Source organism: Odontesthes bonariensis, chromosome 9, assembly GCF_027942865.1.
Source record: "Odontesthes bonariensis isolate fOdoBon6 chromosome 9, fOdoBon6.hap1, whole genome shotgun sequence".
In the NCBI taxonomy this organism is placed as follows: Eukaryota; Metazoa; Chordata; class Actinopteri; order Atheriniformes; family Atherinopsidae; genus Odontesthes; species Odontesthes bonariensis.
In genome coordinates this window covers 11017906-11033766 of record NC_134514.1, presented here as the reverse complement: position 1 = coordinate 11033766, position 15861 = coordinate 11017906, and the positions used below count along the sequence as shown (strand labels likewise).

The window sequence follows — 15861 nt, the reverse complement described above, 5'->3', positions numbered from 1 at the left end:
CAAAACCAGCAAGGCATCACAAAAGACTGCTGCCTTGTCTCAAAAGGACAGGAGCACATACCAAAACAAAAGGTTTTCCACAGTCCTTTTACTTCTTTATCTGACTGATTTGGATGTACTGTATTTTTCTAAATGTCTATGCAAACATAAACTGTTGCAGGGTAGAGGATTTTCCTGTATGTGTAATATTTGGCTTGGACACATTGTAGGTTTAGTGTTGTCCCTGAAGGAAAAAAAAAAAAAGGGGGTTTGTGAAGGTTTTATTTTTGCTCATTGTACAATCAATTACATCCATTTACTTTTTTGAAATGTCCTTTATTTCTTTTCATTACTTCTGGATAGGCAAGTCATTTGATTTGTTTTGGTGGCTGGTATTTCATGTAATCTGGGACAGAGTGAAGAGGCTACATGCACGTCCGTCCAGTTTCACCAGTACATTTTTGGATGTCAAAGAATTTCACGATGGCTTGTACACACAGCCGAATAACCATCCTGCATTTAACCTGAATTAATTGTCGAGTGTACTTCATTCCAGCACCACCTTCTGGATTTAAATTGCTTGAATTATATCAAAGTGAGTCAGAGAAATTCTTGTTTTTTCATGCCATTTGTCTTCTTAGTTTCGAAACCAAAGCCATTCGGCAATGTGTTTCTCGAATAATTCATTCAAAGCTAATATTACAGTCTAATAAACCATCATTACTCATTGTGTTCAAATTCACAGTTGCCAGTTTCCTCTTCTGTTAATGAGCATATCCCTACATCACTAAGCAGTATCACTCAATAGACAACATACACGTAAAATAAGAGTTGATAACATGTCTGATCCCAAATCTGAACTTAAAATTTCCAATTTTCATGACTAAATAGAAACCTGACAGCAACAACAAGTAGTTATTCGCTCATGTGACCATCAGATATACAGCAGCTGCATCTTAAATTAAAATGCTCAAGCCTCCGTTATCTATGCGTTGTAACTCACAACCAAGATGGCCTACATGGTCTAATAACTGACAGGTAGTCTTGCAGATGTTGAGATACCTAAAATTAGAAAGAAAAAACATCCGAAAATAACATCAAGAAAAAAAAAAACTTTTATTGAAGACATTCTTGAATGTCAACAGCTGCATTTGATAATAGAGTGGTATTCAAAGAACACTTAAAAAGATATTGGGACAGCACATAAAAAAAAACAGTTTCCAAAATAAAAAAAATTCAAATAAAAAGATTACACTACCAACTCAGAAATCTCATTTTTGAGTGGCAACACCTAAAGTTAGACTAGTTGCTTTCATACTGATTTGAAGTCCTCCTAAATAAGTTGATAGCAGGGATAAAGAACTACCACTAGAAAAATCTCAAACATAGGATATGTAGTGTTAACTTTACAAAAAAGGAGAATAACACTGTACATCTTAAAAACATTAAATATACACGTGATCTTGATCAGTCAGATCCAAGATAGTGAATTGAGTACAATAGGATTATAATGGCATAAACAAAACCTCAGCTCCTTCCTCCCCTTATGCAGTCTACTCATCATCATCATCATCATCCTCTTCATCTTCCTCCTCTTCTTCCTCTTCATCATCATCATCGTCAGCTGCAGCACTTGATCCTGAATCCACTTTACCTTTTGTGCGGTAGGCAACAATATCCTGAAAAAAAAAATTGGCAAATATATTTTAACTGCAGCAGATAATCTTATGCTTCAAAAAAAAAAAAAAAAAAAAAAAAAAAGTTTGCTCATTACCAACAATAAAACATGCTCATCAAATATGATCCCATCTAGCTATACAGCGTAGTTACATGGTGGTCGTTTACCTTGTCATATTTCTCCTTCAACTTGGCAGCCTTCTTCTCATACGGCTGCTTCTCTTCTGCAGATAAGCCGTTCCACATCTCTCCCAGCTTCTTTGCTGTGTCCCCAATAGTAAGTCCAGGATACTCACTTTTTATCTTGGAGCGAAAGTCTGCACAAAAGAGAAAGAATGCAGACCTGTGGGTGAAAAAAAAATGTGTTACTGTGCAGACCATCATTACAAACTTAGCATTGATTGACAGAGGGGGGTAAAAGACGACAACCCAACCATGTTGGGCTTTCTGAATACAGTACATACGGTGGCCTCTTTGGGGCATTAGGGTCCTTGAATCGCTTCTTCTTCTGGCCCATGGGGGGTATGTAATTCTTCATCTCCCCCTCATAACGCACCTTGTCTTGTTTAGCCAAATCCTCAAACTTGCCTTTCTCTTTTGGTGACATTGTCTTTGGGACAACATAAAACATTTTTTTCAAAAACATGTAGGAATTTTTTTTTTATTATTTTTTTTTTTAAATATATCACTTGAAAAGAAATACTGAATTAATAAGTGGGAGGAGAAAAACAAAAGATGAAAATACTCAATGATTTATATTACCCTCCATCGTTCAGAGCATTTCTTGGAGAACTCTGAAAAGTTAACACTGGCATCAGGATGTTTCTTTTTGTGCTCCCCTCGGCATGTTTGCACAAAGTACGCATAGGAGGACATTTTCCCCCTTGGCTTCTTTGGATCCTTCCCCATCTTGACTTACTAAATAGAGAAACAAAAAATTATATACGGTTTGAAAATATGTCTCCAAGTGCAGGCACGCAATTGCAGTGAAAATATGCTAATTTCCTTTTGCTTAACAGTCTGTCTCTTGCTTTGTCAGTCCCATCTATTGTTTAAACAAGAAGGTGGGAGGAGGGTGTCTGGGGTGAATGATGACCCATTGTACGAAGAGGCCAACATGATGCTTCTATTTAAACTACGGCCAGCTAAACTTTATTTTGCTAGCGCTTTATCTCCCGCAGCCATCCAGTGTTATAGTACTAAGCTGGTGAAAACAATGAGCTGGGTCATTTTCTGTTGCCTCCCAGTGACAGAGCGTAATGAGCCGGATTGGTGTTATACGTGAAAACATTAGCATTAGCTTCCGCTAATATCGCTAGCTGTTATCCATTATGGCTCCGCTGCTGCTTTGTGTTCCCTTGCTTTTAGCATTAGCTTTGAGCTAACTTAGCATGTCACACTGTTCACCTCATGAGTCGATTATTAAAATGGCTGATTTGACTGCCAACAATGGCTGACATGCTGATTTCACAACCCTCACTGCTTCTAATCGAGAAAAATGGAATCACCAGCAATCTCAAAAGCAGTTCCCGTTAATGTTGACTATTGCATAAAAGTTTTCATGGAAGTAACAAAGAGGGAGAAAGATGCTACTCCTGTCTCACCGCAGCTGGGCTGCCTCAACACCAGTCAGCGGCAACATTCAACCACCAGCTAACGTTAGCCACCGTTAACAGGCTAACTGCGGGGTAGCATACAAGTTAGCACATTGGTATCAGCTGCTTACACAGAAGATGATGTTGCTAACTCAGAAGAAGTTACCAATTAAGTCGCATAATGGAACAGTAAAATAATCCTTTATTTTATCTACTCGTAGCCACAGCTAATGTCAGTGTAGGGTATCTACGTAGCCAAGTTAGCGGGGCAACATTAAACAGCTTGAAACTGGTTTTACCTCCTATCTTGCTCAGCCATTCAACTAAATACCTACTACAGTTATGTATACTGTGCAAAGCATATTCTAGCCCGGTGTTGCATTAATATGTTTAACACAGTGTTCGCTTTGTTCATGCGATAGCGTTTAGGATGCTTACCTTCTCGGCCAAATGTACGTCTCAAACAATGGCACGAAAAGCACAGTCGGTACGTGGTCTTTTGGTTGAGAGATTCCCTCTGTGTTTATTCCGTGTATTAGGCACGGCTGTCGGACATTGGCTGCCGCAAACTCCTTGGAGTATCTCATTGGACACTCTCTGTCCCAATCTTCCTTGTTGTACAGTTGGTTGTCCAAAACATGGCGCTAAACTTGAATCTGGAAAGACTGTCTATCAGTTTCTTTGAGTGAAGGATAGGTGGAAATTATTATTCAAGTATTTGTGAAAATCAAATTAATTTCTAAATTATCAAGTCAATTTAGTAAAAATTTATTTTGGTTTCTACGTTTTTTTAGCCTATAAAAATTAGTTTACTATTGCACAAACACATGAAAAGTAGATACTAACCTACATTATGTAAGGTTTCCCTGTATGTACTAGCAAAAACAATCTGGAAACAACATAAATACAATCTATTTACCTCTGTGAATTGTAAGTTGTATTTGTAGAAATATATTTATATTGCTGAGTTGTACAATATGTATATACAATTTATGATAAATTAATTTGATAATTTATCATAAATTATCAAATTAATCAAAATTTTCAAAAATCAAATTAAAAATCAAATTGTGGATCAATTAATCAAATGAATTTATAATAAATCGTAAGTTTCCTAAAATAAATGTAACATGATTCCATGTTGTGTATCGTATATGTAAAATTAGGCTACATTATTTAGTTTAGAAATAGGATTTGAATACAAAACCTTGGTAAAAATATGAATCTATTTCACTGCTGTTTTTGTAGCTCTACATGATTCCAGTTCTTAAGAACATCCTGTTGCGATCAGTTCTGCATCTGCATAGATACAGCTCATTCCAAAAAGGAAAACTCTTGTTCTCAGGGTTCACAGTAATCTTTTTTGCTTTTCAGATAACCATCTGTGAAGAGACTAGTCTTATGGACATGGAGCCGGACAAATTTAAGTTCTTTGAAAACAACAATAACACAAGGTTTTAAAACTAAGTGGTGGTCACAAATGGCTGCCAAATGCATTGTTACACAAATGCAAGTAAAGATAGAATGTGTACTGTCAACAAATAAAAGTAATGCAACTTCGAGTAGCAGCATTTCTATTCTATCTTTGTTTATTTGAATATGATAAGTCCATCTTATTATGTCTTATGAATGTATGATTGTGTTATACTTAGAGAAATTGCCACACTATTGCCACACATTTTCTTTATTTCCAAAATCCTGTCTTTATCAACTAGAATTTTGCTGTTCCAGAGTTGTACAATTAATATTTTCAGTCTTGACAAACACTGTTCTGCTACTCTAATGTAATACTAATATTTATGCTATAACGGTTTCTTACTTCTATGTCTTACTGTGAAAATGTTTACCGTTGTCATAGTGGAGAGGTAGCAGTGAGCAGTCATGCAGGAAGTCTTAACACGTGTTGATGATGATGATGTTCCCCTTCCGCTGACAAAGTTTGGAGCTCTGCTGGCTGTCTAAATGAGCTCCTTTCACTTGCTTTAAATAAGGGCCATAGCAGTAATGTATTTAAAAAAAACGTTGCACACATTTGATCTTATGTCGAATCCTGCAGCATTCTGTCAGAACTGGGAGCAAATGGAGATAAGACAAGAAACACATCTGGGCCAAGGGGTCTGGCTGTGTAAGCAGCTGACTTCTCAGCACCTCAACCAGTGAGGACGAAAAGAAGCAGCCTGAATGGTTGGTGCGAGAACCGCTGAAACAGAACAAGCGAACGCATTCTGTCACACTTGCAGATGAAGCTCAAATATTGAGACCATGGTATGGCAGTATTTATTCTCCTCAGAGCCTTGATATACAGCTTTCAAGAAGAGGAAATGATAACTGTCGGACTCTTGATTTCTCAATGAAAAAGTTTTTGATTTTTTTTGTCTTTTAAGCTTTCGATTCCTCAGTTCCAACTTTTAGCCTGAAGATGCCACTAGAGTGCTATAGTGCTTAACTTGACTGGATTCAAACTACTAGCAGCAGGATGAACGTGACGTCATGCCCCAAATGCCAATTTCAATGACGATTATGATATGTCCACTTGCAGTCTGACAGTACATCAGGCACAAGAGTACTTTAGGCCAAAGTAAACAAACATGGTTCCTGAGCCATCTACCTAAAAGGCCTCCATCCAGCAGATTCAAATTCAAGCTTTTAAGCTGACAAGAATGATAGAATGATGTGGACGTTGTACTGCAAATGCACCAGCTCAAGGTTGCAGGTTTCAGATGCAAATGTCAGTCACACTCTCCTGCTTAATGTAACAAGCAATGTGCCATAACAGATTAGGAGGAGCAGTCTTGGGAGTTCAAAGTTGTGCGTCTCTTAAAAAGGGATTTGGAAAACAGTTGAGGTTGTATGAGCATTTTAGTACTTTCATCACTCTGACTGATTAAACAGTTATCTCCCCAATTCAGGGAATCCTGTGGGGAAACCTCAACTCTAGTCATATCCTTGAGGAATTAAGCTGTTTATGCCATTTATTTATAAATGGTAAATCAAACAGCTTCTCGGATCAAGGAACAGTTGCTAGGAAACAAGTGAAAAACTTAGGAGAGGCTTGTAACGCAGAGAGCGTGGCCTGTTTTCTTGACGGTGGTTCTGATGCACTCTATGTAGGTGAAGTCCTCATCACATGTTGATACTGAGACAGGGTCCACTTAAAGTGTCCAATTAAAAAATACACTATTCATTTATTTTGTTTTAACCTCAATCTGTATTTTAGCACTCAGACTCGAAAATATTAGTGGAATTTGGGTGGACTGAAACATTTCCAGAATGATTTCATTGTGCGACTGTAATTTCACATCATGAATAATTGTATTTATCAACATTACTTCTCTCCTTATTAAGATTATTGGGAGACTATCACTGGATAACCTCCAACTAGCTTATGAGGTACTGTGAGAACGTAATCTGTTTAACTGCTCTGTCAGTATAGGTATTCATTTCTGAGGTCTTAATACATTGTTTTTTTTTTATAAATGAATTTGAAACCTGTGGCTTGAGATGCATTGACATGAAGAATTTTGGACCTTTAGTGTAGAGGTGTTTGGGTTGATCTAACACAGTAAGAGAGTATGATAGTTCCCTGTATAGCTTTCTCTCAGATACTACAATGACTGTGTTCTCCATATTTCTTTTGTTAAAAATATGTCTTTGCCCAATTAATTTCTAAAACTGTCATTGTTCTTTCTTCTTTTGCTCATTGAATTTCACAGAGCAATGCACAGATTTGTGAGTCATTCAAAAAGCGTGAATTCTCAGATCGAGGAAAGATTTAGTTTATTATGATGCACACAGCCCTTTTGTTCATCATCACAATGTATGCGAACCAGGAATAATAAAGTTACACCATCGTGATATGCAACATAGTTTTGTTGGCTACTATTATTCAGGATTTTTTGTCCAGGTTTAACTGGAGATCTGAACACATCCTGTTTTACTGTACGCATTTGTATTGCATGAGCTTATATTGGTATACTGAATATTTCATATGCTGTCAGATTCTCTCTTTTTGCTCCAGTTGTATGATTTACAAGACAGGAAAATATCTCCTTGTTTGTACATTTGAAATGTCTGATATGATTACGTAACTGATTTAAGATCTGCTTATTGCTTTTAGTCAAATTGTTAAAACTGTTATGATAGTACACATGCTGCAGAAGTATAAAGAGAAGGAGGAAACTGTGAGACACAGCAAGCAGGTGGTGTTCACTCTGCCAGCCACCATGAATGCTTGTGGTCATGGTATTCCTAATATTAACACCCACGTGGCAGCAATGCAACTCAAAAAAGCTGTGACAAGAGCAACAAAAGACTGAAAAAGTAAGTTATACTCAAAAGAAAACCTAGAGGAACATGTTGCAACTTATTATGTTAACTGACAACAGATCAGTAATATGATTGGGCATAAAAATGAGCACCTTTTAATAATAATAATACATTTTATTTTTAAAAAAAGCGCCTTTTTCAACACTCAAGGACACTTTACAACACATTAAAAACACAATAAATAAAATAACACAAGTTAAAAAGAGACTAGAGGGAGAATGCAGCTTGAAACAGATGGGTTTTGAGTTTTGATTTGAAGAGGGGTAAAGAGTCAATGTTGCGGATGTCTGGTGGGAGTGAGTTCCAGAGTTGGGGAGCAGAGTGACTGAAAGCTCTGCTCCCCATGGTGCTGAGACGAGCAGAGGGCACAGAGAGGTGGAGGGAGGAGGAAGACCTGAGGGAGCGAGATGGGATTACAATGGAGAGGAGATCAGACAGATATGGGGGGGCGAGGTTGTGGATGGCCTTGAATGTGTAAAGTAGGGTTTTGAAAGTACTTCTGAATTTGACCGGGAGCCAGTGAAGCTGCTGGAGGACGGGGGTGATATGGTGAAAGGAGGGGGTACCGGTGATGATGTGGGCTGCAGAGTTTTGGACCAGTTGAAGCTTATGAAGGGATTTGTGAGGGACACCGAAAAGGAGTGAGTTGTAATAATCTATGTGGGAGGTGACGAGGCTGTGGACTAAGATAGCAGTGGTGTGAGGAGTGAGAGAGGGGCAGAGACGATTAATGTTACGTAAATGGAAATATGCAGACCGGGTAATGTTATTGATGTGGGAGTGGAAAGAAAGTGCTGTCGAGGATGACTTTGGAGAGGTAAAGTCTCTCAGAAGTAAAGATGGGCAGAGATTCCAACAGCTCCAAAAAAAAATCTATCTACCAAATGTGAAGCAACATCAGAGTTGCTCACAACTAATTACCACCTTTCTGCTGCAAATCCGCAAAATTAGTTTTTCAAAGTCAATCGGCCCTCCCATTCACTTGATTTAACACCAAAATGTTCCCACAGTGGCATTTTAAATTAAATGTATGATGTTAACTCTACAAACTTTGTTGATCTAATACAAGAAAAGTCTTGAGATAAACAGTTTGTGGCTGTAAAACTACTCTTGTGGAAGAGAGGGGTGTGCAGAGATGACTTAAAAGAAAATGTGCTTCAGTCATTTTCTGCAGCTTGAAAATATTAAATTTCCTGCAGTTTTCACGCTGCTGCTTTTTACCAAGCGCGACTTTGCTAAATGTTGACAAACATCTGAAATGATTGTGATCATCTGATCATTTAATAATTGGGATAGGTCTACACTGTAAAGGCTATCATTACAAAATAAACACAAAACAACTAAGGTGTGTTTTTTCTTTTCTTCTTGTGTGCACATAGGTGGGTTTTTTTTTTGGGGGGGGGGGGGTCCGGGTCCTTGAATGTCTTCTTCTGGCCCTCCATCACACTTTGTTCTTCATTTCACTCTGAGTGCGATTTCATCTTCTGGGTCTTTGGGGGTTCATAATTCTTTATTTCCCTCTCATAACGTAGCTTGTCTTGTTTGGACATATTTTCAAATTAGTCTTTGTCTTTAGGAAAACATAAAACAGTTTTAAAACCCAAGAACAAAAAACACTTAAATGAATTACTGGATTAAGAGGGAAAAACTAACTGACATATTTATTAAATCAACTGTATGCTCCATCGCTCTGAGCAAGTTCCTCTCCACATGTTTTTTTCAAAGAAGCCGTAGTACATTTTGCCTCTTGGCATCTATGGATCCTCCACCATCTTCACTTACAAAAGAGGATGGGGAAAAATGCTTTGAAAAATATTTATTCACCTCCATAATAGCAGTTTTGCTTAACAGTCTGTGTCTTGCTTTGTCAGTCACATCTATTGTTTAAACAGGGATGTGGGAGGAGCATAACAGGGTGAATGATGATCCACTGTATGAAAATCAGAATGATTGAGTTTATATTAAAACTATAGTCATCTAGACATTACTATACCTGCGCTTTTATCTCCAGAAGTGATCGAGTGTTATAACATCGTATAGAGTTGATTTCTACTGTTTTTGGTTTTTTTTGCTGACTTTAGCAATGACACATATGTACACAATACTTGCTGATATATTGTAAGATTTAGAATTTTAAGATAAAATCTTGATTTGTAGAATGAACTAATCTTTTCACAAGTTTTAAGGAATTATCTTTATTTTTGTCATGAAACAACACTTCCACCCTCACAATGAAGTGCAGAGGTTTTAATCCTGCTTTTTGTCCATTACAACAGGGGAGAAATTCATTATCAGACACCGTTCCGTGTTTAGATGGAATAATAATTTAAAAATTCAAACTTTTGATTTGTCACCTTATATTACATGAATCCTAAAAGATTCATCTTCCTATGTCTCAATTTGTCCACAGTAGCTGAAGGAACACATCCTGATGTCTGGACACACGAGCTTGAATTGATTCTCTTCTTTGAATTGTGACATTTTTTTACAGAAATATGTTTCCTAAAATGAAGTAATGTACAATGATTCAATGTTTTATATAAAAAATGCTTTGCTGCAAAGTTATGAGTAGCTTTGCAGTATGTCCTATACAGTAAACACAGTGCTAAAAAAGTAGGTTACAGTATTCCCCTCTGAAACAGGATTAAAGTAAAAATCTTTAGTAAAATAATTTATCCTCTTCCTTCCATCACCAGTAACAGATTCAATTAAGACAGCTTTGGCAATGCTAAATTTTTAATTCAATATCTCCCCTGCTGGGCAGCACACAGCAGCCTTTCATGTGTTATGCAGGTAGATCTCCATTACCACAGTGCTTAGAAACATCCTGCTGCTATCAGCTCTGACTGTATAAAACTAATACCTGAAAGAATTATACTCGCAGGATTCAGTGTTCGGCTACACTTTTCAGAGATCCAGCTGTGAAGTGACTGTTCTTCTGGAAAAGGAAATGGGAAGGATTTCATTACTCTGAAAGCAACCATTACACAAAGTGTCAAAACTTGGCAGTGGTCACCGATGGCAACCAAAGGTAAAGTTAAACCAAAGGCATAGATACACTTACTACTGTTAACAATGATGGTACCTTGTTATGGTAATGGTACATTATCATAATAGAACATTTTTATTTCATCTTATAAAATGAGAAGCTTATCTCATTGTATTATGTAATTTGACTGTGTGATTTTATTTTACACTTGTATTTATACAAGTAATTCCCACTTTCAGCATTGCCAGTGTTATTATAGAGATGTAAAATGTATTCCCCTTGTCCTATTCCTTGGCCTTGAGGTAATTTGGTTCCTGTGGGTTGTTGTGAGTGAGTACAAGAAAACATGTAATTTCCTCTGGCTCAGGAAGGACATGTTTTCCATTTCCAAAATCTTGTTTTTTGGTAATTTCACTGCAGTCTCAGTTTTGAAATCATGTTTTCTTTCAGAGATTTGCCAGTTATGTAGCATATAGCTTCAGTGATGTAATGGTAAACCTTATGAATCAGAAAGTATCTAGTATGTTTTTTAAGGAGATTTTTAATATTTTCAGTATGGTTAAAAGAGATTAAAGGGGAACTCCGGTATATATGAAGCGCAATCCCATTGCTAGAGGTTGCCAAATACTGATAGTAGGACACAGAGAGGTGCAAATCGGCGCTCCCTGTGCGGCGATTGCGCTGTTTGCGCAGCCTGTCATGCTAGCCAAATACATGGTGGCCAACGGGCAATAATAACCCTTCCACATAAAACAACAACTTGCACACTGCAGAAACGTCACACCACTTTATAAACCATCCGACAATAAAGTCTCAAGCCTTACCATCAAAACCACATGCATGGTTCTCACATTACTGGCATGGGGACGTTACAAAACAACTTTATAAACAGCATGTCACTTACCTCTTGTCGGTAGGCGCGCGCATGTGAAAGCCCAAAAGAGTCAATATTGTTGTAATATATTGTTGTAATGTTTTAAATACTTGAACGCAGTTTTTCTAGAGAAGATAATTGCTTTGTATTTGGGAGTATCGTCCATTGACTCTTTTGGGCTTTCACATGCGCGCGCCTACCGACAAGAGGTAAGTGACATGCTGTTTATAAAGTTGTTTTGTAACGTCCCCATGCCAGTAATGTGAGAACCATGCATATGGTTTTGATGGTAAGGCTTGTGACTTTATTGTCGGATGGTTTATAAAGTGGTGTGACGTTTCTGCAGTGTGCAAGTTGTTGTTTTACGTGGAAGGTTTATTATTGCCCATTGGCCACCACGTATTTGGTTAGCATGACAGGCTGCGCAAACAGCGCAATCGCCGCACAGGGAGCGCCGATTTGCACCAGTCTGTGTCCTACTGTCAGTATTTGACGACCACTAGCAATGGGATTGCGCTTCAAATATACTGGAGTTCCCCTTTAACCGTGTGTTTGTAATGAGATTCAATATGAAGTGAAACAGATTTTGAATGCTAAGATAGGAGTGCTTACTTTTTATTCATGTTTATGCTTACCAAAAATACCACCCGAGTTAGAAAAAAGTGGGGACACTGTAAAATGTAAAAGAAAAACAGAATGCGCTGATTTGCAAATATCATAAACCAAGAATTTTATTCACAGTCGAACATAGAGCACATATGTTGAAAGTGAAACAGTTTACTATCTCATTAAAAATATTAGCTAATCTTGAATGTAATGGCAGCAACACATCTCAACAAACTTTGGTTGGAGGAAGCAAAAGGCCCAAAGAACTGCATCAACAAATTGTGGAGCAATTTTAGAATAGTCTACATCTTCATTGTAAAATTGCAAAGACTTTCAATTCAGAGAATCTGGAGATTTCTCCATACGGGAGGGACTAAACTAAAAGTCAGTACTGGATGACCATGATCTCCAGGCCCCCAGGTAGCATTGCATTAAAAGCAGACATGATTCTGGGGAGGTCGGTGGCGTAGTGGTTGAGCGGCCGCTCCATGTACGGAGGCTGCGGTCCTCGATGCGGCTGGCCCCGATTCGGGTCCCGCACCGGACGGCCCTTTGCAGCATGTCTTCCCCCTCTCTCTGCCCCCTGCTTCCTGTCTTTCTCCGGCTGTCCTATCAATTAAAGGCATAAAAAGCCCCAAAAAATATATATTAAAAAAAAGACATGATTCTTACATGGAAATCACTGCATGGGCTCAGGAACACTGCCAGAAATCATCCTCTGTGAACACAGTTCACCGTTCCATCCACAAATACAGGTTAAAGCTCCATCATGTGACAAAGTAGTCGTATCTATTTATTACCCAGAATTAGTGTCTTCTTGGGGCAAAAGCTCATTTAAAATGGACTGAGGCCAAGTGGGAAATTTTTCTGTGGCCAGATTACTCAAAATTCTAACATTCTTTAACAAATGTTTTTTTTTTTTTTTTTACATTATTTCAAGAATATAGAATAAAAACAATGACCAAAAACGACAAAAAAATCTAACAAAAAAAGGGAGCTACATACAGAACCAATCCCGTTCTAATTCAAAGCTTGTATCTCTCATGGTATGGGGGAGCAGAAGTGCTATGGAACATGTGGAAAGGCACCATCAGTGCTGATGGCTGCATACAGGTTTGAGAGCTACAGGCAGCAGTCTTTTATATCTCAGTAAGACAACGCTAACCCACATACTGCATCACATACTGCATCTATTAGAACAGGATGGCTTTGTAGTAGAAGAGTCCAGGTGCTTCAGACTCTTCACCACTATGACATAGAAGACACAGGATCGTTGAGCAGCTAGAATCCTTTATTAGTCAAGGTTGAGACATTCCTCGCCCGAAGTCCAGCAAGTACCCACTTCAGTTTCCAGATCTTCACTTACTGTAAGATGTGTCGCTCTCATCAAAATCAAGATGACCTTTTTTATATTGGTTTGTGACATTTTCAAATCATTCTGTTTTTAATTTACATTTAATACAGCATCCCTTTTTTTTTTTATATATATAATTGCATCTAACACTATTTTGTTTGCAGAGGGTAAACAGGGGTGGGATCCTTATGAAACTTCTCACAGAAAACAATTTGTCTACCAACCAAACTCAGCACCAGAGATCTTTCTGTAAGTGCTATTAATGACATTATGGTCAAATTTCGAATGGTTATGCAAAATAGTTTTGCTTATGTATGTATTTGTATGTCTGTGTTGATGCATGTGTAGGCGGCCAATGTCAACCTCATTTATAGACTCCTATTCACAGTCTGGACATATTGGTTCAACTGAATACAATAAGGAGTTTTGCTGGAAACCTGCCAGTAAACCTGAATGCATACGCACAGGAACGGCCTCGGGACAGAGGAGAAACAACCCACATCCCAGTCAGGTTTGTCTTTGCATTGTATTAACTTCAGTTTTCCATTCAGAGTTGAATTACTTCTGACAGATTAACATAATTGAAATCAAGATTTTTTTTCCCCATAGGCTTTCATGGTGTGGCGGGTACCCAGGGATGCTTCACCAAGTTATGAGTATGTAGCTTTCCCTTGGAAATGTCCTCCATCTGAGGGGGAGATCCGTAAAGCCTTAAAAGCACAGTACTGCTCCACCTACACTCGTGACTTCATGGGAGTGCCTCAAGGTATAACATGTTTGGTTGGCCTAGTCTCAGCCATGCCACAGTTGCTGAATAAATACATCCAAACACACATGCAAAACCAACAAAACATTTCTCTCCATAGCTTACTTTCTTTTGTTTTTCATCCAGCCTATTTGTTAGGACATGAAGACGTTAAAAAAGCACATGGACAGCTGACACCTTTGCAGAGCAGGCGTTGCATACATGTACCACTCCCGACTGAGACTAAGGCTGCGGCTACACGGAAACGTTTTTCACTGTAAACGATACTTTTTCTTATCGTTTCGCTGTCGCGGCCACACGGAGCCGGCGTTCCCACTACCCCAAAACGATAGTTTTTGAAAACGGGTTCCAGAGTGGGAAAGTTTGAAAACGGCCTCGTTTCGTTTCCATTGTTACAGCGAAAACGTTTTTGCGTCAGTCACACGTTGACGCTGTGAGCCAATTTTAACACTTCTCTATTGTCTCACAGCGTGGCGTGACACAGTGGCGTGTGTACTGCATCGTTTCATCGTTCTCGTCTGGACAGCAGCGCGTTTCCGTGTGGTCGCAATAATTTTCGTACCCGTTTTCAAAAAAAACCTCGTTTCGTTTTCGTGTAGCCGTAGCCTAAGATGATGGTCAGTTACCATGAGCCAAAGCAAAAACCTCAACTGCTTGCAAATTTCCATCAATACAGCAAAAGAGATCCACATGTGGCCTGCTGTGGTATAGGTACTTTCTTCTCTAAAACCACTGAAAATGAACATAAACAGCAGTTCCATTCATTCCTATTTGCTGATAATTGTCCATGTGTTTTAGTTCCCACTGTTGTACAAAGGCACCTCAACACTCAGCAGAGGGGACTGAAACTGACAACGTATGACCGGTTTTGTGGAAAGAGAGTCAGCAATGTGAGAAATTCCTTGCTTTCCCAGGACCTTCAAAAGTTACATGAGAGCTTACCTGAGGAGGGTTAGAATCAACTTGTTTCTTTTAAGGTTTGAGAATTTCGGCAAGTTGCTGTCAGACTGTAAGAAAGAGTTATCTTATTTTTGTATTTGTCTATTGCCTTTGCAGAGGAGATGGCTGTCAAAACAACACTGAATAGAGATTCTTGTCCAAAAAATGGGAAGAAAGTGAGTATACTTCCAGCAGTTGTGCAGAATTCTAGCTCACCTGTGAGGACATCAAGCTGGCCCGGACCTCTATGAACCTTACTCCTTATTTTAGTGGTTTGATTATCTGTGTGTAACGTTCGTGTGATCTTTCTTCTCTGAAACTGCTAAAATGTTTCAGGAACAAGATAACATAATAGCAGTTAAAGTTCAACATAATGTCTAAATGACCTGTTTCACATCCTTGTGTAACTTGTGTGTTATAATAATTACACATTTGAATCCAGTGAGAGGATTTGTGTCCGCCTTCTTGTTTTGCTATGCCACACACACTGCTGTCTGACTCAGTCTGTTTGTTTATTTCATCTAAAATACAGAACAAATATGCTGCTTTATTTGAATATGTTATTACACACATAACAAAACCAACAGTTTGAATGGTGAAGAACTTTTTTGTTAATTTTGCATATGAAAAAAGGTTTGTTTGGTTTTGTTTCATTCATCAATTCCTTGGGTGTCCAGAAATTGGATAAAAGACACAAAAATTTGTACAATTGAAAGAGATTACTTGAGTTAAGACATCTGGAAATTGACATAACAG

General features: G+C 38.3%; 2 protein-coding genes across 2 annotated transcripts; one reads left to right on the top strand and one right to left on the bottom strand.

Annotated features, from left to right (window-relative positions):
* Positions 1-247: 247 nt before the first annotated feature.
* On the bottom strand, positions 248-3793 carry hmgb1b (high mobility group box 1b). The gene is made up of 5 exons (XM_075473108.1): positions 3690-3793; positions 2419-2574; positions 2121-2266; positions 1825-1999; positions 248-1658 (listed from the first exon to the last, which is right to left on the bottom strand). Exons 2-5 carry the CDS (start codon positions 2563-2565, stop codon positions 1533-1535), a joined length of 594 nt encoding a protein of 197 aa, XP_075329223.1. The 5' UTR covers positions 2566-2574; positions 3690-3793; the 3' UTR covers positions 248-1532.
* A 6802-nt stretch (positions 3794-10595) lies between these two features.
* Positions 10596-15356, top strand: tex26 (testis expressed 26). The gene is made up of 8 exons (XM_075474335.1): positions 10596-10608; positions 13565-13649; positions 13749-13911; positions 14010-14175; positions 14314-14393; positions 14778-14877; positions 14965-15117; positions 15223-15356. Exons 1-8 carry the CDS (start codon positions 10596-10598, stop codon positions 15354-15356), a joined length of 894 nt encoding a protein of 297 aa, XP_075330450.1.
* The last annotated feature ends 505 nt before the right edge of the window (positions 15357-15861 follow it).

Bases quoted from the DNA above. Each gene is read 5' to 3' on its own strand.
- tex26 (XM_075474335.1), top strand. The intron at 14,394-14,777 runs GCTGCGGCTACA...CCGTAGCCTAAG, and splicing joins CACTCCCGACTGAGACTAAG to ATGATGGTCAGTTACCATGA. The intron at 15,118-15,222 runs GTTAGAATCAAC...TTGCCTTTGCAG, and splicing joins TGAGAGCTTACCTGAGGAGG to AGGAGATGGCTGTCAAAACA.
- hmgb1b (XM_075473108.1), bottom strand. From the start codon at position 2,565: ATGGGGAAGGATCCAAAGAAGCCAAGGGGGAAAATGTCCTCCTATGCG. The intron at 2,267-2,418 runs GTAATATAAATC...GTTGTCCCAAAG, and splicing joins AATGCTCTGAACGATGGAGG to ACAATGTCACCAAAAGAGAA. The intron at 2,000-2,120 runs GTATGTACTGTA...TTTCACCCACAG, and splicing joins AATGCCCCAAAGAGGCCACC to GTCTGCATTCTTTCTCTTTT.